Source organism: Thermochaetoides thermophila (assembly GCF_000221225.1).
Source record: "Thermochaetoides thermophila DSM 1495 unplaced genomic scaffold scf7180000011820, whole genome shotgun sequence".
Taxonomy (NCBI): domain Eukaryota; kingdom Fungi; phylum Ascomycota; class Sordariomycetes; order Sordariales; family Chaetomiaceae; genus Thermochaetoides; species Thermochaetoides thermophila.
In genome coordinates, this window is record NW_006383036.1 from 2,469,056 (window position 1) to 2,488,810 (window position 19,755).

The window sequence follows — 19,755 nt, forward strand, 5'->3', positions numbered from 1 at the left end:
CCTCCCCTGGACGCAGCGACCGATAGCGCCAGCCGAGCGGGTCAACCAACAGCCTAGAGAGGGGTCCGAAGTGCGGAGGATCCGTTGTTCATGGAGTGTGATTGCCGCGCGTTGCCGCGTTGCCATTGATGCAATTCGCCGAGAACTGCATTTGTCATCCCAGACATTGATCCCCGGGTTATGAGAGCTCGGAAACCGCAGTCTGTGCCAGTAACACAGTAACACAAGCATCATCATCAGCCCAGAACTAAGATGCTCTCCAAGATGACGCCGTTCTCCCTTCGCCGGGGCATGGCCACTCTGGCCTCCCTCAAGAAGGCCGGCAAGGTCGTGTGCATTGGGCGCAACTATGCGTAGGTCCAAGATCTATCTATCTATCTATCTATCTATATATATATATATATATATATACCCGACTCAAGGGACTCAATCTTGACATCTCATAACGATCCTGGCTGACAATATCGTTGCCAGTGACCACATCGCCGAGCTCAACAGCGCCCGGCCTAAGCAGCCCTTCTTTTTCCAGAAGCCGACCTCGACCATCCTGCTGCCCGGAGAGGGCCCCGTGATCCGGCCGCGCGGCGTGAACCTGCACTATGAGGTCGAGCTGGCGCTGATCCTGAACAAGCGCCTCAAGGACTTTGATCCCAACGACGAACAGGGTGCTCTGGACGCCATTGAGTGTAAGCCTTACCCATTCATGTTCAATCCATAACCTCCCATACTAAGTAAGTACAGCCTACGCCCTTAGCATCGACATGACCGCACGCAACGTGCAGAACGAGGCCAAGCAAAAGGGCCTCCCCTGGGACATCAGCAAGGGCTTTGACACCTTCCTGCCCCTGAGCAAGCCCATCGCCAAGTCGGCGATCCCGGACCCGCATAACATCGAGCTGTACCTGATGGTCAACGGCGAGGTGAAGCAGCAGGACTCGACGCAGCTGATGCTGTTCCGCATCCCGCGCATCCTGGCCGACATCTCCAAGGTCATGACCCTTGAGGCTGGTGATATTGTGTTGACAGGTACCCCGAAGGGCGTCGGTCCCGTGGTTCCGGGGGATGTGATGCGCGCTGGAATTAGGGTTGATGGGAAGGAGCTGGAGGAGGCGAAGATTGAGGTTGCAGTTGAAGAATCTAAGGGGGCGTATGAGTATAAGGAGACATAGACGGGTTGGGGTTTAATAGACTTTTTTTCTTTTTTTCATCTTGTTGCGATTGTGCGGTTAAACAAAGCAGAATGCCTCCTCCCAGCTCTCTAACCAAAAATTAAGCCTAATACACACCACATCCATCAAAATCCATCCCCCTACTCCAGATTCGGATCCCGGATCGACCCCGGCTTAGGACACCAATCCGCCACCTCCCCACACTTCTTACACGTCCTCGCATTCAAATCACTCTTGAACTTCTCCACGCCTTCCTTGATCTGTGTCCCCAAATCCGTCAGCGGGAAGGCCGCCTCGTGCACAATCTCCCCGCACTTCTGACAGTACCAGCGCATGCGATCGAGCGCGCCCGGGGGACGACGCTGCTCGATGACGATGCCGACCGTGTTAGCGAAGCGCACGGGATTGTGCGGGGTGTTGCCCGGAAGCAGGAACATGTCGCCCTCGCGGATGATGATGTCGCGGAACTGCCCGTCGTCGACCACCTTGAGGAGCATGGCGCCCTTGTATTGGTAGAACCATTCGGGCGTCTCGTTAATGTGATAATCAGTGCGGGCGTTGGGTCCACCGACGATCTGGGTTGGGAGGTAAGTGTCTGGAGTCTAAAGAAGAAGATGGAGTGTTGTTTGGGAAGGAGGAGGTACGGTACCATGACGGTCACATCGCCGTTGTAGACGCAGAAGTTGTTAATTGGGGGTTGGAGGAGATGGCCGTTTTCTTCCAGCCTGGAATGTGTTTAGTTGCTTTTTGAGTGAAGAGATATGGTCCAGTACGTACCACTTGGGGAGGTTGATAGGTGGTGCCAACATCTTGTCTCGAGTTGAGAGGTCCTGAGGGTTGGTCAGCCTCCTTGTAATGTGCAATCGACTCAAAAAAAGACGGAATCCGGGATTATATAAAAAGTGATCCAACACAGCTCCTTGCAGCTCCAGAAGCTCTTCTCGACTTGAGGAAAGGAGACAAATGACGAAGGTCTAATCGGGCTTTTCCTACAAAGTGTGTCTTATAAACAAGAATACGGGACTGTTCTCCAACTTCACAACCTGATTGAGTCAATTGTCAACTAACGGAAGAAAGAGCTCACAGCCCTCGCTCACATCGGAGACCGTTTTCAAGAAATCATCCAATGCCCCGCCATCAGACCCCGCAGGAGTCCGAAGCAACGCGACGGAGGGTCCCTGCCGATGACGCCGCCCACCCCTTTCCCAAAACCCAACCCCCCCCCCCAAGGGCCAGGGTCCCAGCGGGAATTTCCTCCTCCGGTAATTACGCACGTGGGTATGTAAGTTACGCTGTGGAGCTGTGTGATATTGACATGCTGGTCGCGATCGTTGCTGATCAGCAACATCTCATCGGGACAGGGCACAGCATAACCTCATCGCTTTATCGCTAACATTCGGGTTGAGACGTATCCCTTCGGAATCGATTGATTGCTTAGGCGAACTATCTTTCATTTCTATACCGAATAGTTATATTCCCTGACGCCAATCGACATCTCTTAACCCCGTCACATCTCCCCCAATCACGACACGCGTCCTCTCCCACTCTCATCAACATGGACCACCACGACCACATGCACCACATGGGCCATTCCTCTCACTCTGGTATGGACCATGGAAGTCCCGATTCCGCCGGCCCTATGTGCAACATGAACATGCTCTTCACCTGGTCGACCGACAACCTATGCATCGTCTTCCGCCAGTGGCGCATCACCTCGACGCCGTCTCTGCTTGTCTCGCTAGCGCTCATCGTCACCATCTGCGCCGGGTATGAAGCGCTGCGCGAGGGGATTCGGCGGTATGATGCTGTTGTGGCTAGACGGTTGGATACCGCGCCGCGTAGGTCCCCTCCCATCGTCTACGCTTGGTTGGGTTGTGAGAAGGTCAATAAATGTTGATAAGAAGCTCGCTTTAAAAATAAAATAGGCCAGAACCGCGACGCGGTCACTCGTCGGGCGCATTACATCAAGGCGATTCTATACGGGATTCAGAATTTTTATGCTTTTATGATCATGTAAGTCTCCCTTTCCTTACCTGCCCCTAGGATATCTCTTGTGTCTTGCGGGAGAAAACCCCCCCCCCTCTCTTAAGTGAATGATCTGACCCCCTCTGCATCAAGGCTCATCTTCATGACATACAACGGCTGGGTGATGCTGGCAGTGTCGTTCGGTGCCGGACTAGGCTACCTTCTGTTTGGCGGGAAAACGCCGGTGGCAAAGGAGACGGCGTGCCATTGATTCATATATACCTATATATATATCTACCCATACGATTGTATTATGGGAAGAAAACTGTGGCTTGTACCTCTACCAGCCCACCTCAAACCAAACCAACGCTCTATCCAAAGTCTATCTATCTCTTCAAAGCCAAACATTCACATTTTACTCGACTCCCCGCCATCACTCCCATCAATCCCCTTCTGCTTCTTGCTCTCCCCGTCCTTCTCCTTCTCCTTAGCCGCCGCGTCCCTCTCCCGCTTCTTAGGCCCCAGCCTCCCCTGCTCCGCCAACTGCACAATAATCTTCTCATCTCCAAAATGTCGATTATGCTCAAACTCGGGCTGCTCCCCATACGCAATGGTCGCCGCATCGACCAGGATCCGCGCCGTCATTCCCCACACTTTATACCTTGGTGCATCCAACTCATCATCCTGCTCCTGGCTTTTCTTCTCTTCTCTCTCTCCATCCCCGTTCCCATTAGCTTCAGGAGTAGGAGCAGTAGGAGTAGTAGTAGTAGATTTTCGCCCTTTGACACTCGGCCTAACAACCTTCTGGTTCGACACCGGCACGTAAAAGAAGTGCATACGCCACGCCTGGTCGTGCCAGGTGGCCCATTGGCCTTCGTACCATTTCCCGGGGGGTAGGGGGCCGTCCTCGGGACTGGCAGGCGGTTCGTCTGTCGCGCGGAGGAAGTTGTGGAAGGGGGCCGAGAAGACCGCGGCGACTTCTTTGGCATCGAGGCGTGGGATGAGGGAATCTTCCACTGTTAGGTCCGCGGTGTTCTTCTTGGAAAGTTTCGTTGGATTCGAAGAGCTGGCTGAGGATGAGGGGGACAGCGCTGCCGGGGACTGAGTAGTTGGTGAACGAGGCCCCTGGTTTAAAGAAGGGAAAGAGGATGGCGATGGGGTTGCGGAAGGCGTTGTCGGATCGGGAGCGGTATGCAAGAATGCGACGCACGGCCGCACGACTAACTCGTTGCGCGCCAGGTTCATGGGTAGGTAGCATAGATGCTCAATGCGGAAGGGGGGAGGAATCTTGGAGTCGTCCATGGGCAGGCCAATTTCTTCCCAGGCTTCGCGGCGGGCGATTTGGTCTAAAGAAGCGTTAGTTTGGCCTGGAGCTCGCGGATAGGTATGAAGGGAGCAGAGCGTACAGGGTGTCTCATCCAGCGAGTCGGCCTTACCGCCAGGGAGGGCGGCGTGTCCTGTGTTGACAACAACAGCATTAAAATCTGCATATAGTGAACTAAGAAAACCCTGGTAAAGGATGTACCCGAAAAACTCCGTAAACTGGCCGCGCGCATTGTGATCACCACGCGCAGGTCGCCACGCTTGTCGGCATACAACAGCATAAGGACGGCAGCGCGGCGGCTCAGCGGCAGACGATCCCATAGAGGGAAGGGCGGCGGGCGGTAGGCGCGCAGCCGGGCGATGGCGGCCTGGGGGTGTATGAGCGGATGTTGACCCTCATCATGGGCATGGACGCGAGAGTCTCATGGGAGTAGAAAAGTGGGCAGATACTAACCGCCGACACGGCATTGAGCGGCGCCATGGAGGACAATTCCCAGTAGTGAGACCCCTTGGTTAAGATAGTGAGATCTTCCTCGGGTTCAAGTCCACTCTTGCTCTCTTCCTTGACAGCTTTAGTAATCTCGGTCTGCCGCTCTGCCGTTATTACAGCAGGACTCTCGCTTGGAACCGAGTCTTCCCCAGCCCCGGCAAACCCGGCACTCATCGTTTGTCTGGACAGGGACAGTTGCTACCCCTCCAGACTGGTAGAGTAGAAAGAAGAAAGGGTTCACAGGGAAGGGTCCAGGCGGACAGGCGGTCTGTTTTGAGGTTGGTTGGCCGGGCTAGATTCGGTTCGGCAGGCACGAGCGCCTGGGCTTCTCGGTATGCACTACAGAAGTTACCGTATCGGAATTTGTCCAAGCATGCAAGGATCGCTTGGATCTGTAACAGTGCGATCTGGGGCTAGAGCTGGCGTGGCATGCGGGGTCGGCTACCAGGAACATGGAACGACCTCGGCTGGGCGTTTGTTTCTGGACCGGGCTGCTGTTGTTGGGAAGGGGGGGGGGTTTTCGGGGGGGAGGGGTTGGTATGGGTGGGGTATGACGTCAGCCCATGTACGTACCGGATCAGTTTTTGCTGCGTGTCACGAGTGTTAGGAAAGGGGAGAGTGTGGAGGATCATTGTCAACTCGGGGGTTATAAATACGAAGTACGGTCGAGCCAAACCCGACAAGGTTCTGCAATTGAAAGAATATTTCTGTAGTATTATGGATATTGTATCTGATCTTCTCTCTAAAAAGTTGGTTGTATCAAAGTCCGACACCTGAAACTTTGATACTTGGAAAGTCGGTTAAAAGTCAGTTGAAGAAGTGGTTGCTTAAACATCAGTGGTATATAAGTTGGCTACAAAAAAAAGTTATGTTGAAAATTAGTTGAAAAGTCGGTTAATACGTTGGTTAAAAGTTTATCAGTCGAAAGTCGGTTGCATCAAAATCGGTTTCTTTGCAGAGTTGCACTATTGTTAACCTACAAGTATCCCATACTCATCATATTCTATCCACTATGATAAGTCTCTATTATTTTATTAGTATTCATTTAGTAATGCACCGTAATAGAAGATAAGGTCGGACTCGATAATGAGATCAATACATTTGGTGATCTTAGTATGGATAACGTTTTCGTTGGCTATTATATCATCTAAACAACCAAAGGTCAGCTAATGAAGATAAAAATTGGGGACGGTGATGATTAGACTAATCGCCAGATTTCCTTAATGCTCAAACTATAGCGGATGTCTTGTTTTTAGGCATGGAGCATCTAGCTTTTGTATCGCTCAGTGAGAGGAATTGTAATAGTTTAACGTCAATTTGCCTTAAAATTCACAAAGAGAGCCAACTCGAGAGCAATTCACGTCTCGCAGCATCTTGAAATGCCCGCTACCCTGAAAGACCACAAACACCGTAGAGAAGAGACCAAAGTCAACTTTAACATATGACGGCATCGACATAGCGAATCCAAAGGTAGCAATCTATACAAGGAACTTTAGTTACTTGGACAGTCTCGCACACGGAACTCTCATATTGCCATGTCGCAGGATTTGGGGGCGGAACATGTGCTGTTGGGTCCCCAGGTTAAGGATACCCCGAGAGAACTCGTTGAAACCTAGTCAGTTGAAAGCTGATTAAAAAGTTAGTGAACGTTTCATGATGAAATTAGTTCGAAGTCAGATGCTTAACGTCGATTGAAGATCGGTCGGTGGCTTGCAACTTGGTTGAAAGTGAATCAGCCGAATGTCGGCTAGAGTTACTCAGTTAGCAACCTAACGTCAAAGCCTAGTTAACATGTCAAACCATCGATATTCACGCACTCAGTATTACCTTCTATCTATTGAAGACCCTGATCTAAAGTCTTGGCACTGCCCTGAAACCCCTCTCTGTCAATCTGGCCTTCCTAAGCTAAAGCACAAAGTCATATTCACAACGAACAAGCCCAGATTTCGGAATTGAATTCCGAGCAGAGAAGTGTAGTAACAAGATCCCAAAGCAAACAAGTATACAAAACAATCATGCTGTGTTACCACGAACGCCTGAGCTCCTGACCCCCCCAATCTAGGTACCCAACTCTCCCATACAGCCGTCCATTCTTCATCTGTTTCTCGCCAGGCACCCTCGGTGACGGCTCGCTTCCTCTACTTCTAGGCCTTGGACTACCCCTATAACCCAGCGTTGAGCCACCCGGGCTGCTCCACAAAATCCCCAACCCGGTCTCATTCCCGTGGCCTGTTTCAGGCGTTGAACTCTGAGGTGTTCCAGTCCCAGGCCTGAATTGGTCCGTTGAGTACTATATACTGCTAAAAGGGAACTTGTCCTCCAAATGGGTCTGAACCCCTGCCCTGTCGTCAAAAAAAGCTGCCTCAATGATAGGAAAATGGTGCACGTCCTGTTTCACGACTAACCCATTCCTATTCACGTACCTAGTTCCAATTCAACCTTCGAAGCTCCTTTCTTTTCCCGTGCGACACCCACAGGCCGTGGCTACGACCAAGGATCTACCTGCCCGCCAGCGTCCTCCATAGGCGTTCTAGCCGCTCTAGGAGACCACCGTCGTACACCCATCATGCATTCCCCCAGCAGGATTACCATCCGTACTCCATGTGCTGGTACGATCGGGCAATGCGCCCTGCCTATGCTCCGGACCACAAGTATGGATCTTTCTCTTTGACTTTTCCCTCTTCTTTTCCTTCCTCTTTCCCTCCTTATCAGCAGCAGTATCTGTGATGTTGCTGTAAGCATGCACGACCAACTCCGTGGTGTGCACCACCCCCTCTTTAACAGCGTTCAGTAGATCAGTGGCGAGATAGGAAGTTTTGGAGGGGATGGCTTTGAGCGCGGTGATGGATCCTTTTTAGTTTCCCTCTTCTTGACAATGTGCAATGGTTCCGGAGCAACCACAAGCGACACACCATAGGCATCAATGGAGCAGGCAATCTTATGTTCATGCTCTGACTCGGGAAATCTCTTCCTGGGACCTTGTTGAACGGACTGAAGTGACCACCATATCCCTCGCTATCTGCTTCTCCTGTCCGGTCGAGCATCACTTCGATTTCGCCATCTCCTTCCCTATCGACTCTAGGATCTCCATCTTCCTGGCTGTAAAGATCTAGCTTCCCGGCAGCAGATAACCATGTTAAATCGTGCACCCTAACTGGCGTTGCTAGCCATGCATTTATGCCGGCGCTGAACCCCGACACTCCAGACACTTTCTCTTCGTGTAGTTAGCAGGGTCCATCGGAGGAGGGGACAGAGGCATGTGTTTGTATTTTTTTTTTTTCGACCTGCTGCTCCTCTGGCGGAGGAGGGACATAGGCCAGGTCGACTACGGAAATGGCAATGCTGCGGTTTATATGGTAGTCGTGATAATGATGTTAATGTTGAGGATGAGCTTGTCCATCATGGTAATGTTATTTTATTGCAATGCTGCCGCTAGTACTTGAACGAACATTCGATAACCACATTGGTAAGGGCGAGTTGCTTTCCAGATACGGACCGAGACAAAAGACTGGGTGGTTAAGGCTCCGGTTGACCCCTTTGTGTCCGGCTCAGCTTGAGAAGAAGAACCCATCGTCACAAGTTCTCATCCCTTCATCTCCCAGAAAGGGAACCAAAACACATGCTCAAATCTTGAGAGGTTATTTTCAGCACCAAATCAGCAATAGAAGCCGAGAAAGCCAACTCCAATTGAGGCCATTATCCAAGATCTATCCTCTATTATTAGCCATGCATTATAATTCCAAGCATTTAGCATTAAGCTTTCCGGACCAGCCAACGCCGCTCTATGCCCCGTGACCCGACGCCGTAAGCTAACAACCCATCATCAGTCTTCATCTTCATACTTACTCCCCTGATACTCCCCCAACAAAATAAGCGACGCATCATCCGCACCAGAGGTGCTCCGAATCCACTCGGTCTCGACCCGAAAGAAGATCCAAACCCACCGCCGAAATACCTCCAGAAACTGCAACAGGAATATCGAGCTCTCGAAATCAGCAATCCGATCCATGGTCGCGCTGAGCTTCACCGTCCACGTCAGCCTCAACAACAAATCCATCGCAATCACTACGTAGTACACAACAGGCTTGTGCACAAGCAGCCGCCGGCGCAGGCCGTATGGATGGTCAGGCGCAGCCCGCTCGTCCGAGAACAGCGTCAGGTCCCAATCCTTGGCCACGTCCCAGTAGAAGCTGTACAGCGAGTTCACCAGGCATGCGAGGACCCAGGCGCGATACAGCCCGGGAGAACCGTCGCCGTCGCTATCAACTTTTGCGCTGTTTCGCAGCATGGTCGCAAGGATGATGACAGGGAACGCGGTGGCGTATTTCGTCGCGTTGGCGAGATGCTGCCCGCCCCAGCCAACACTCGGGTCCCGGAACTGGGCGCGGCGCACGCGCACGTACTCGATCAGGCATTGGCGCAGACGGATCGCGCTGGGCACGGCCATGATCAATGGAACCAAAATGTCGCCACCGCAGGCGCGGTCCGGACGAGCAGTAGCCGAGCCGTTCGGGCCATCGAAGAAGAACATGCACAGGCAGACGAACAGGTCGGCGAGGACTTTGGCGTAGCTGGTCAGGGCATCAGCCAGTAGGATGTCGGCGAACTTGCCATCCTTAACCTCAGCCAGCCCACCAACGGATATGCGACGCAGCATCCAGAGCAACCGGGACCGGCCAGAATGTGCAACAGCTATGCGTCGTAAGGGGAGAAGCAGCAGGCCGAAGAGAACGGCGAGGTTTATCATGGGAATCCAGTCGTAGTCGATCACGGATTGGGGGTCGCGGCGAGTGCATAGCCAGAAGAAGACCAGGAAAACGGCCGTGCAGGTGCTTAGGAGAGAGGCCAGGCGGTAGGTCGAGTGGTGGTGGCTTAGTTGGGCTGGACTCGATCGGGCTGGGTATCGGATCAAAGCAGGAACATCAATGCGGCGAATATGTAGGAAGTGTAAGTTAACGCCCCATCCCCAGACACCTTGCGAAACGGACGTTAGTTGGTAATTGATATCCGAAACCCTAGTAGGCGAACCCACCTAGGATGACGAGAAAGGCCACGCGGAAGGGCAGAGGAAAGGTCAGGCTGAACGAGTCAAGCCGGGGGTCGACTGCTGGGTCACCGTCCATTGTGTCTGTGCTCGTGCCTGTGTTTTAATCTGAAGAGTATTGATTCTGGATGCGTCATCGAAGACGCTGGAGTTGTTGCTGTCGCCGTTGTGGTTGCTGTCGTCGTTGACGTCCTCGATGAAGCAGGGAGCTCGCAAATGCAATTCAATCGTAGGCTGTCAAGGATCGGACGAAAACCGAAAAAATCATTGAAAATGGGGTAACTTTTCGGTCGCGAAGGAGGTCTCGTGCTCGCTGCTTGGAGGATTCCCGTCGAGTAATCTGAAAGCTGGTTGTCGATGCTTTGGATGAAACGAGAGACGACGTCGTCGTCAAACCATAACCACAACCGTGGACCTTTGAAATGCACCGTGTCCTCACAGTGCGCTACAGTGATCCCCAACCCTGCATACCCCATAACGGCGGATCCCTTAGTTCTTGGCATCTTGGCGATCCGGTCCCTGAGCCTGTCATCCCTGTCAGCAAGCGAAAGAGACCGCACCTTAGTCATCATCCGAGGTTCAGCGGGTCTCCACATGAATGCACCTGCCGTTGCCGACGGCGGCTGGAAGAAGGCAAAGCATCGACGACGACGCTTCACGTCTTCCTCCTTCCATCTTGTCTCCATCTTCACCATCATGCCACTCCGCCCCATGCGCCGGTCGCTCTGCTTCAATTCGACTCCTACTGTCTGCGTCGGCTGAAATCTTGCCGCGTCCGCACAATCACGACCCTCCAACTCAGCTCCTGAGCTCCTGACCGCGCGGCTACCGTGCCACACACCTCGGATAACATCAACACGACTCCATCCAAGCCTAACGCCAACCCGATCTCGCTTCGACCTCGACATCACCATCCGCGACGCGTAACGTCATCGTCACAACCCGACCGCAAGCATGGCCGCCCAACCGCCCAAACCGCGTCCCCCTCCCCCCGTAACAACCTCCCCCTATCCCTTCGCGGCCGCCCCCGACATCATTCGCGCGCACCAAAAAGATGCCTACTTCCAGGGCGTACTCGCCAACCAGCTCTCTGATCTACACCGTCGTCTGCGCGGCGCCCGCGCCGCACACTCTTGGGCGACCGAAACCCGCGCCTTAGCCGACGCCCTCTACCTGTGCCTGACCACGCTCATCGGGAACCGCACGCTAGGCGAAGAATACTGTGACCTGGTGCAGGTCGAGGCGCCCTCCCCTAAACCAGCACCATCCGGTTCAGCCTTATCCTTAACAGATTCAAAATCCCCCGAAGACGACGGCTCTGGCGGCCCTCTCCTCCCCTCCCTCCCCCGGCGAGCAGGCTACATCCTGACCTCCGTCCTGATCCCCTACCTCTTCAACCGCCTCCTGCCCCGTGCACGCACCGCGCTACGCAAAAAATTGCACTCCCGACTCACAACCATCGTCCGACAAGGCCGCGACCAGACACGCTTCGGGCAGCCCAGCACCGAGTACCGCGTCCTGCGCTACCTCCTCACTCACCTCTCCTCGCTCACAAACGCCGCTCACCTGCACGCGGTCACCCTCGCAATCTTTTACTTCACCGGCGCGTACTACTCACTCTCCAAACGCATCTGGGGACTGCGGTACGTGTTTACACGACGGATCGACCCCAACGCGGGCGGTCGAGCGGGGTACGAGGTGCTGGGCGTGTTGTTGGTAATTCAGATGGTTGTGCGGGGATGGTTGCACATCAAGCAACAAATCCTCGGGTCCGGCGCCGCACAGCAACAGTCCGAGGACGATGATCCTGATTTCCGCGAGCGCGGCATCTTAGCTCCCTCGGCAATGGTCGACGTCTCCCTAGACGAACACGCTCTTACCTCCAACAACTCCCTCCTCTCCCCAGACGCCACCGCCGGCGGGGGCACATCCGGCAACCAGCGTTCCCTGGCCGAAATCGGGCAAACAACACACACCCCTGTGCCAAAGGGTAACCGGGCGAGGTTCGACCTGTCCTTACCGCCTGCTGACCCGGAAAAGGGGCTCGTCATGGGATGGATCAAGGGGTCCGCGCAAAGGATGTGCACGCTGTGTCTGGAGGGGCTTAGGGATCCCGCTGCGACGCCGTGCGGTCATGTGTTTTGCTGGAGGTGTATCGGGGATTGGGTTAGGGAGAAGCCGGAGTGTCCGTTGTGTAGGAGGGAGGCGTTGGCGCAGCAGATTTTGCCGTTGAGGGCACCGTGATGAGTTCTAGAGTAGAGGGATGGGGCTGATTAGTAGTAATAGTGAAGGATGAGAAGTGAAGGAGATTTATTGTTTGGATTGGCTCATGATGTTGTACATATGAGGGTGAGGATAGAGGGTAATGTTATGAATAATGAATCAGCAACTTTGGGAATTTCCAAAAAGTTTCTTGGAAACAATGCCATTGTATTTCGTCGACATATTAAGACAGAGAAGTGAGCTCGACCTTGGGGGCTTGATGGTTAAGGTCATTGTCGACAAGACATTCACAAAACTCAGTTTCGGATCTGAGCTGTTATTGGATGGTGGAAAAAATAACAAAATCCTGAACTGAACTAAGCTACCTGGATGGCCAAAGAAAACGCTACAATTAGGGTACAAGCTCACAATATTCTGTCACTAATTTCGTAAAGTTAACTCTGATTCATTATCTGCTAATCTGTTAGTGAAATCATAGTAGATGGATAATGCAAAAACATCAAACGCTCGCTATGCTATGACGAGAGTAAAGTAACCCAAAGAGATGTCCTGGTTTTCCTGAAGCTGGCTTTTCACCTGGGAGAGTCCAGTCCATGATACATGAAGCAGTCCATCCATGCCCGTCAAAACACTTGATGAGATCCGCTATCTAAAAAGAAAAAAAAAGAAAAAAAAGAAAGCAACTTGTAAGGAAAGTAGAAGAAACGCAACTCATAAAGGACCATGATCATCACAACATCCAGAGGACACCACAACAAACGAAAAAAAAAAAATTACCAATGCCAGAAACAACACACTCCAAAACCATCGCCCGTTCCCAGACATAAAAAAAAAGGTATCATAACAAAAGAATCCTACCAAATACAACATGATAAAATATCACAAGAAGAAGATAAAAATGAGAATTAACTCCCCACCACACCCCCCCCCTCCCCCAAGATCATACCACATCCTCCCCTTTTCCCTACTTCCCATTCCTCTCTTCCCCTTCAGCCCCCCTAAGAGTCTATTGAAAAAAGCACAATCTCCCCCCTCTCATTCCTCCTCATCCGCAATGACCGCCACAGCTCCTTCTCCTCCAACTGCTTCGCATTCTTCCCATTCGCCTCCAAGCCCTCGGCCGCACGCACGCGATGGTACCGCTTGAGAACCTTGTTCACGCTGCAACCGCGGACGCTGTCGGGGCCCTTGTCGACGAAGGACAAAAAGTGCTCGGCGCGCGGGCGGAACACAACCATGGCGTTACTTTTGTTGGGAATAGCGCCATTCTCACCTTTGGTTTCTTTCTTGTACTCCAACAGCTTCGGCCCCTTGGGCGCTTCGAGGGCTTTGGTCGGGGTCTTCTTCTTTTTCTTGGAGGAAGAGCTGGATTTCTTCTTGGAGGAAGATTTCTTCTTTGTAGGCGTGGACTTGGGCTTCATGCTCTCAGCGATCATTGCCATCAGGCTACCGCCAAAGCTGTCGGTCGACTGACGGCCCGACTTATGGTGTTTGTTGGACTTAGCCTTCTTGAGCGGGCTGGCCGGAGTCTCGGCGTCACCAGAGGAGTCGGGAGAGGGTGGATAGCCGTCGGGGCCGGACATCAGCGCCTTCATGCCACCCGTCAGGTTGGAGTGCAGCACCGGCGGAGCATCGGTCATGACCTGGTCGGTCTCGATGTGCAGACGCTTGCGTTTCTTGTCCTTCTTATCCTTCTTCGGCGCGGGAGTCTGGAACTGCGGCGCCGGTCCGTCCTGCTGCATGGGCTCTGGCTCAGCTTGACCGTTGGCCTCGGGGTCGTAGCGCACAAGCTGCATCTCATCATTCTGAGGGGCAGCGGCGGTACCGGGCAGGGAGACATGAGACGCAGTCGGCGTGGGGTTTGCGACGAGGAAGTCGAACACGTTCACCCCGTTGGTCGTACCATTGGTCTTGGGCTGGAAAGGAGGAGGCGTTGGCACACGCGGGGGAGGGGCAACAGCATCGTCCTCGTCGTCGCTCTGGTGGTTAGGTTCGCGCCATGATTGCCCGTCGGGGACGCTCTCGGCGTATGCTGGCGTGGGCTTGACCATTTGGCCGTTCGATGCAGACTGGTTCTGATTGTTCTGATTGTTCTGACCGTTCTGGGCGTTCTGGGCGTTCTGGCCGTTTTGGTTGCCCTGGCCGTTCTGGTTGCTGTTATTCTGGTTGTTCTGGCCCTTGCCCTTCTTCGGCCGGTACAAAGCGCCCTGATACTTCTGCTCCTCGGTTATGCAGCTCTGCCATTCAGTCAGCGGGGCAAGCAACTCAATATAAAGGAGCCAGCAGCAAACATACCGTATGCGACCTGTACTCCGTGCCCGGGAAATACGTCATGCAATCGATGCAGGTGAAGGTAGCCCCCCGGCACCGGCTGCGATGCTGGTCGAGCTTCTTCTTGGTGAGAACGTCACCACAGTTCTGCACAGGTCAGCAAATGAATGAGAGAAAAAAAATGTTTGTAATGGACAGACGGCAAGGTCAGGCCTGGGGAAAGAGCAGGGACAATGAAAAAGAGAATAGGAGAGCGAGAGACAAGAAAGACAACGGATGACACCCAAAGAAGGGGAGAGCAGCTTGCTTAGACACGGAGGGAGTTGACGGGACTGGAGGGAGGGGGGTGGGGTGCCGGGAAGTGTGACCCTGATGAGCCTCTCTGGTTGGATGTGACCCGTCGAGGTGGTATGTACATGCGGGTGTGATGTCAAAGAATGCCCAGACTGCCTCTTCTATGCTGCTGCGCGGCTTGGAGGGGTATAACTGCCAGATTAGACCCTCCTGGAATGCGATGGCTGTGGACAGAATCAAAATTGACGAGCCGGGATCTTCCCATCGAACTGATGGGGGGGATATTGAGGGAATATTGATCTTAGAATCAAGAGGTTATGTACTCACCTCGCACGAAAAGGAGACCATCTTGACGGCGTTGGTGGGGTGAAGCTAACAGACTTCCTGATGAGTGTCGCAATTGCGCGAAGTGGGCAGGTAGTAAAGAATCCGTGTTTGTGGACAGTCCGTATGCACGAAGTGAGGCGGCTGTCGACACCTGGGCGATGACCAATGGCTGACGGTCGGTGGGCTGTCCAGTCGTGTAAGTGTTGCTCCAACCAGAACGCAAAACGAGACAAGGCTCTGCGAGCGCCCGAGTCTGCTTGGGCGACCTTCGGTCAGGCTGAGAAGCTGAGAGAAGAATCAGGCCGTGTTCGGCCAGGTGAGCGAGTGCTGCGCTGCTGCTGGGATGGATGGATGCTCGCTGTGTAAGTTGGCGTCGGCTGACAGCGGGCGGCTGAGCGTGGGAATGGTGCACACTCTTTTTTTTTTTTGTTTTTTTTGTTTTTTTTTGGCGGGCTCTTTCGTTGGGCACGAATGAAAGTCGTGAGAGCAGACGAGCAGCAAGACGGAAAGACGACAACGGCAGCGGGAAGTCAAGTGGACGAAGGGCTGTATGCAGGTCACGGCACGTGAGGGGTTCGTTAACCTTAAAACAGCGCAGTTAGTGAATCCGGGAAGCACCCGGCTGGCTGGACAAAACGATGGAAATCCGGGATCTGCAACAGCAGAAATTTTCTGGGTCTGATGTTCTGCTGGCGGTCGTGTTCTGCGTGTTCTAGCCTTGAGGAGGAAAAAGTTGTGAAGCCTTTTGGATGTTTTTACCAATTTTTTGGTTGGAGATTTTCGGGCGCGGATGGATCCACAACTCCACAGAAATCCCACTGGCGCCCACTCGAACCCGCTTGCAAGCAGGGCAGCTGCCGGTCCCGTGCGGTCGCGCCCCACGAGCCACACAGCCCCGCCATCCCACTTGCTCCCCTAGGTCAGAGACCCGCTCAGGTTGGCGGGGCTCCGCGACAAGAAGCGCGACACAGAGCAGCCCGTCGTCCAACTGGGAAGCAGTGCAGCCTGCAGCCACTCAGGGGCGCGGCCATGCCAGAAAAGCGGAGCAGTGCGACATAAGAAAGTGCGGATCCGTGACAATTCGACAATTTGAATTCGGCATGTAGCCAGCAAAAAGTCAGTGTGCAACTTTGATGATTGCTGTGAGGTTGCTGTCGCTGGCGCTGTCGTGCGTCTAGCTCTAGCTCTTGGGAATCTGCTCGGACTCAGGATGCGACTGAAGCATATCCCAGAGCCCCCTGTCCCAAGTTCCCAAGGGCTTCTGGAGCGTTTCGACGACGATCATCCCGCAGTCCCGCCTGGCGACAGCTGGGCCTGGGGCATCAAGGCCTTCGATTCGTCAGCTGCGTCGATCCCTCATGCTGCCCACGTCAGTCTTTGTTTCAGAGCTTGGGTGAGCGCCCGTCAGCCGAGTGACTAGTTGCTGTGTGCTGTTTGGGCCTGGAGACAGCGCATGAATCCGGCGCAACCCAATGCGAGGGGCCGGCGTCGCGCGCGCTATCTGTATCTCTTGCAGTCCCCGCAGGCGGGCTTGCTGAGAGGGCTGGCTTCGGGTTTCCATTTGAGATACGTATCTGACAAGCAAGCGGCGAGCAGTTGCAGCTGCAGCAGTTCGCCGCGGCGACGAAGACAGGGACGAAGTGTCGAAAACGGATATTTTGGTGATGCAGGTTGCGCCATTGCCGGTCCTGTCTGCGCTGTTCCACGGTCGTCGCTATGACACATAGCCCGATCAGGTCAATCAGGTAAGGTTGGATGGCAATCGTCCGCCGCTGGCCCGATCAGAAATGGTAAAGTCTCTGATGCTTGTCGTTTATTACATCATGCCCCCCTTCCGAGCTGGCCGCCCCGCTCGTTGGGCCAGTTGGCAGCTCATACGGATCCGCATCTGAGACCAAGAATGCGATATTTGCGATACCAGCTTCGCGTAGCACGTATTAATGGTAGGCTGTCGCATCGACTTAGCCGGCGCATGGACAAACAACCTGGAACAGGCTGTTCTACCATGCCCCATGCAGCGATTACAGCGTAGCGATAGGAGTGCCCAGGCTGGAAGTTTGCGGGATCAAAAAAAAATGGCCAGCAGCAATTTTTGCCTCGTATGAAACTGGACTGCCTTGCTCGATGGTGACATGTTTGAAGGATCACAGATGAGACAAACAGAGCCAGTCATCGCCGTGAGTGCCACACTGCCAGACTCCAATCATCCAAGCAAACCTGGAAGTGTCCAATGGCTCTTCCGTGTCCTCCAAGAATCCAACTCCCTAATTTTCATCGCCAATTGCCATTCTTGGAAACATTCGGGGCCTTCTTGGCCCTGACGCTTGCACAGCGCGCTCAATGGCTGCAATGCCCGCAGATTTCTCCTCAGTGAGTTGAGACTGCGACACCCAAATGACCCAAGTGACGATCTCCACTGCGTTCTGCATGCATCATCGGCATTGCTGCATCCATTGATCCATGATTCCTTTAGCCCATTGTCTTGCGAGTGCCTGCCAACACATCGCCCATGCCATCCGAGATTTGTGCCTCGTGCTCTGCTGCTGTCCGTTTTGGGAATTTCCGGCAGCCCAGTTTACCCTCTGTGCTGCGGCACTACGACCTTGACCGTTGCCCGCCGAGTCCCACGCTGCGCTAGCTCTGCACAAGCCTCACAGCTAAAGGCTCCAAAAAGCGTGGCAAAGGCTGCAAAAGCTCCTCACCGCACCGCACGGCAGCCCCCAGCTTCAATTCCCCCAACACTTCGACCTGGTCCCTGCCAACTACCGCCAATCATCTTCGCCCAATCTCAATCAACCACATCGATCCCAGATCTCCAGGACCTTGCAGGCAGCCGACCTCCACTGTCATCGGGCCATCCGGACACTATCACTAACCCCAAACACCGCTCGGCATCCGTACCACCTCACACGCAGCAGCAGTACACAGCAGCCAACAGGTACATACATAATCATCTGCCGGTCCCCCCTTACCACCTTTCCAGCCCTCCTTTCCCTCCTCCTTTTTTTCGCTTTTTGCGCCCGCGCCATGTCGACGACACCTCTGTCGCCGCCTGAATCATCGTCGTCGACCGCCCGCACTCTCCTGGAGCAGACAGTCTCGCTGTTGAGCAGCGCCGCGGGCTACATGCGCCTGCCGGCTCTCGTCTCCACTGTATGACCCGACACCTTTGCCTCTCCCGCCCTTTGCAAGTGCCCGAATGGCTGTCACGCCAACCGCGCCGGCTGGTTCAGGGGGCAAGTCTTTTTCTTCATGCTTGACTCAGAGAGGAAAAATAAAAAAAAAATAGCATTCATGTTCATTCCCCGGCTATGTATCAAAACTTGCTAACACGACCCTTGCCGCAGGGGGTTGCTGCGTGTCTGACTGCCCTGCTCTACTTTAAGCAAAAGTATGCCCCTTGAGAGACCTCCTATCTGTGAGGGTAACGAAAGCTGACCCCGCTGCGCAGAACCCTCATCTACCCCTCGCATATCCCGCCCAACTCGCGCACCGATGTGCCTCGCCCCAGCCAATACAACTTCAAAGACTACGAGGAGCTCATCATCCCGACGCACGATGGCGAGAAGCTGTCCGCCTTCTACATCCGCGGGCCGCGCGGCGGCCCCCACTCCAAGGTGACGGTACTCATGTTCCACGGCAACGCCGGCAACATCGGCCACCGCTTGCCCATCGCCCGCATGCTGATTGCGGCAGCCGGCTGCAACGTCTTCATGCTGGAGTACCGGGGGTACGGCATCTCGACCGGTTCCCCGGACGAGACGGGCTTGAACATCGACGCCCAGACCGCGCTGGATTATTTGCGCAATCGCGCCGAGACGAGGGATCACAAGATCATTGTGTATGGACAGAGCTTGGGAGGGGCCGTGGGAATCAGGCTGGTTGCGAAGAACCAGGCCCGGGGCGATATTGCGGGCCTGATTTTGGAGAACACGTTCCTCAGCATTCGCAAACTGATTCCCAGTATCATGCCCCCCGCCAAATGGCTGTCGTATCTGTGCCATCAGGTCTGGCCCAGTGATACGCTGATTCCGAGCATCAAGGTGCCGACGCTGTTTTTAAGTGGGTTACAGGACGAGATTGTCCCGTATGTAAATCCCTCTTTCCAAAAAAAAAAAATTCGCGTTTGAAGTTTCACTAACGTATATGGTACAGGCCCATCCATATGAAAAAGCTTCATGATCTGTCCCGTGCTCCCGTCAAAGTCTGGAAGCCGCTGCCCGGCGGCGACCATAACTCAAGCGTTATCGAGGAGGGTTACTTTGAGACCATAGCCGAATTCATCACCAAGATCGTCTCCGGGGAGTACAGGGCTGAGGATATCCCAGAAAAACTGTAACGAACTAATTCAATTGCGCTAATTGCATCAAAGAAGGATGGGAACCTGAGCCCCTGAGATGGGGAGCTTGTCGTGGGAAGTTCCAAAGTTATTCATTCTTGTTGATACCCCGTTTTTACCTAGCCTAGTAAGGGGCGCGGTGGTTGAGTAAGGGAGTTGGCTCTGTTTTGAGCTGGGTAACCCATTTCTCCCCCGATTCGCCACTCCGCAAGCTGTAATTACTTGGAGCAGAAAACTTCCAAAAAGAATAAATGAGATACCCATTCACCATCTCAATTCGGTTCCGAGATCCGAGATCCACATTCCTTGC

At 53.8% G+C, this 19,755-nt stretch overlaps 8 protein-coding genes across 8 annotated transcripts; 4 read left to right on the forward strand and 4 right to left on the reverse strand.

Moving 5' to 3' along the window:
- Positions 1 to 264: 264 nt before the first annotated feature.
- CTHT_0056680 (uncharacterized protein) lies at positions 265 to 1,169 on the forward strand (the record flags this gene model as incomplete). The annotated part of the gene is made up of 3 exons (XM_006695928.1): positions 265 to 353; positions 475 to 686; positions 742 to 1,169. The coding sequence occupies 3 exons, from the start codon at positions 265 to 267 to the stop codon at positions 1,167 to 1,169; spliced, it is 729 nt and encodes a 242-aa protein (XP_006695991.1).
- Positions 1,170 to 1,309: 140 nt separating this feature from the next.
- Positions 1,310 to 1,978, reverse strand: CTHT_0056690 (3-hydroxyanthranilate 3,4-dioxygenase-like protein; the record flags this gene model as incomplete). Its single annotated transcript, XM_006695929.1, has 3 exons — positions 1,310 to 1,744; positions 1,819 to 1,894; positions 1,947 to 1,978. The coding sequence occupies 3 exons, from the start codon at positions 1,976 to 1,978 to the stop codon at positions 1,310 to 1,312; spliced, it is 543 nt and encodes a 180-aa protein (XP_006695992.1).
- Positions 1,979 to 2,724: 746 nt separating this feature from the next.
- On the forward strand, positions 2,725 to 3,405 carry CTHT_0056700 (putative copper transport protein; the record flags this gene model as incomplete). Its single annotated transcript, XM_006695930.1, has 3 exons — positions 2,725 to 3,007; positions 3,095 to 3,182; positions 3,288 to 3,405. The coding sequence occupies 3 exons, from the start codon at positions 2,725 to 2,727 to the stop codon at positions 3,403 to 3,405; spliced, it is 489 nt and encodes a 162-aa protein (XP_006695993.1).
- Positions 3,406 to 3,542: 137 nt separating this feature from the next.
- On the reverse strand, positions 3,543 to 5,121 carry CTHT_0056710 (uncharacterized protein; the record flags this gene model as incomplete). Its single annotated transcript, XM_006695931.1, has 4 exons — positions 3,543 to 4,480; positions 4,541 to 4,591; positions 4,660 to 4,825; positions 4,912 to 5,121. The coding sequence occupies 4 exons, from the start codon at positions 5,119 to 5,121 to the stop codon at positions 3,543 to 3,545; spliced, it is 1,365 nt and encodes a 454-aa protein (XP_006695994.1).
- Positions 5,122 to 8,770: 3,649 nt separating this feature from the next.
- On the reverse strand, positions 8,771 to 10,070 carry CTHT_0056720 (uncharacterized protein; the record flags this gene model as incomplete). Its single annotated transcript, XM_006695932.1, has 2 exons — positions 8,771 to 9,921; positions 9,980 to 10,070. The coding sequence occupies 2 exons, from the start codon at positions 10,068 to 10,070 to the stop codon at positions 8,771 to 8,773; spliced, it is 1,242 nt and encodes a 413-aa protein (XP_006695995.1).
- An 875-nt stretch (positions 10,071 to 10,945) lies between these two features.
- CTHT_0056730 (putative peroxin-10 protein) lies at positions 10,946 to 12,235 on the forward strand (the record flags this gene model as incomplete). Its single annotated transcript, XM_006695933.1, has 1 exon — positions 10,946 to 12,235. One exon carries the CDS (start codon positions 10,946 to 10,948, stop codon positions 12,233 to 12,235), a length of 1,290 nt encoding a protein of 429 aa, XP_006695996.1.
- Positions 12,236 to 13,212: 977 nt separating this feature from the next.
- Positions 13,213 to 15,127, reverse strand: CTHT_0056740 (uncharacterized protein; the record flags this gene model as incomplete). Its single annotated transcript, XM_006695934.1, has 3 exons — positions 13,213 to 14,451; positions 14,510 to 14,632; positions 15,107 to 15,127. The coding sequence occupies 3 exons, from the start codon at positions 15,125 to 15,127 to the stop codon at positions 13,213 to 13,215; spliced, it is 1,383 nt and encodes a 460-aa protein (XP_006695997.1).
- Positions 15,128 to 18,133: 3,006 nt separating this feature from the next.
- CTHT_0056750 (uncharacterized protein) lies at positions 18,134 to 19,445 on the forward strand (the record flags this gene model as incomplete). Its single annotated transcript, XM_006695935.1, has 4 exons — positions 18,134 to 18,259; positions 18,454 to 18,497; positions 18,558 to 19,193; positions 19,262 to 19,445. The coding sequence occupies 4 exons, from the start codon at positions 18,134 to 18,136 to the stop codon at positions 19,443 to 19,445; spliced, it is 990 nt and encodes a 329-aa protein (XP_006695998.1).
- Between the last annotated feature and the right edge of the window lie 310 nt (positions 19,446 to 19,755).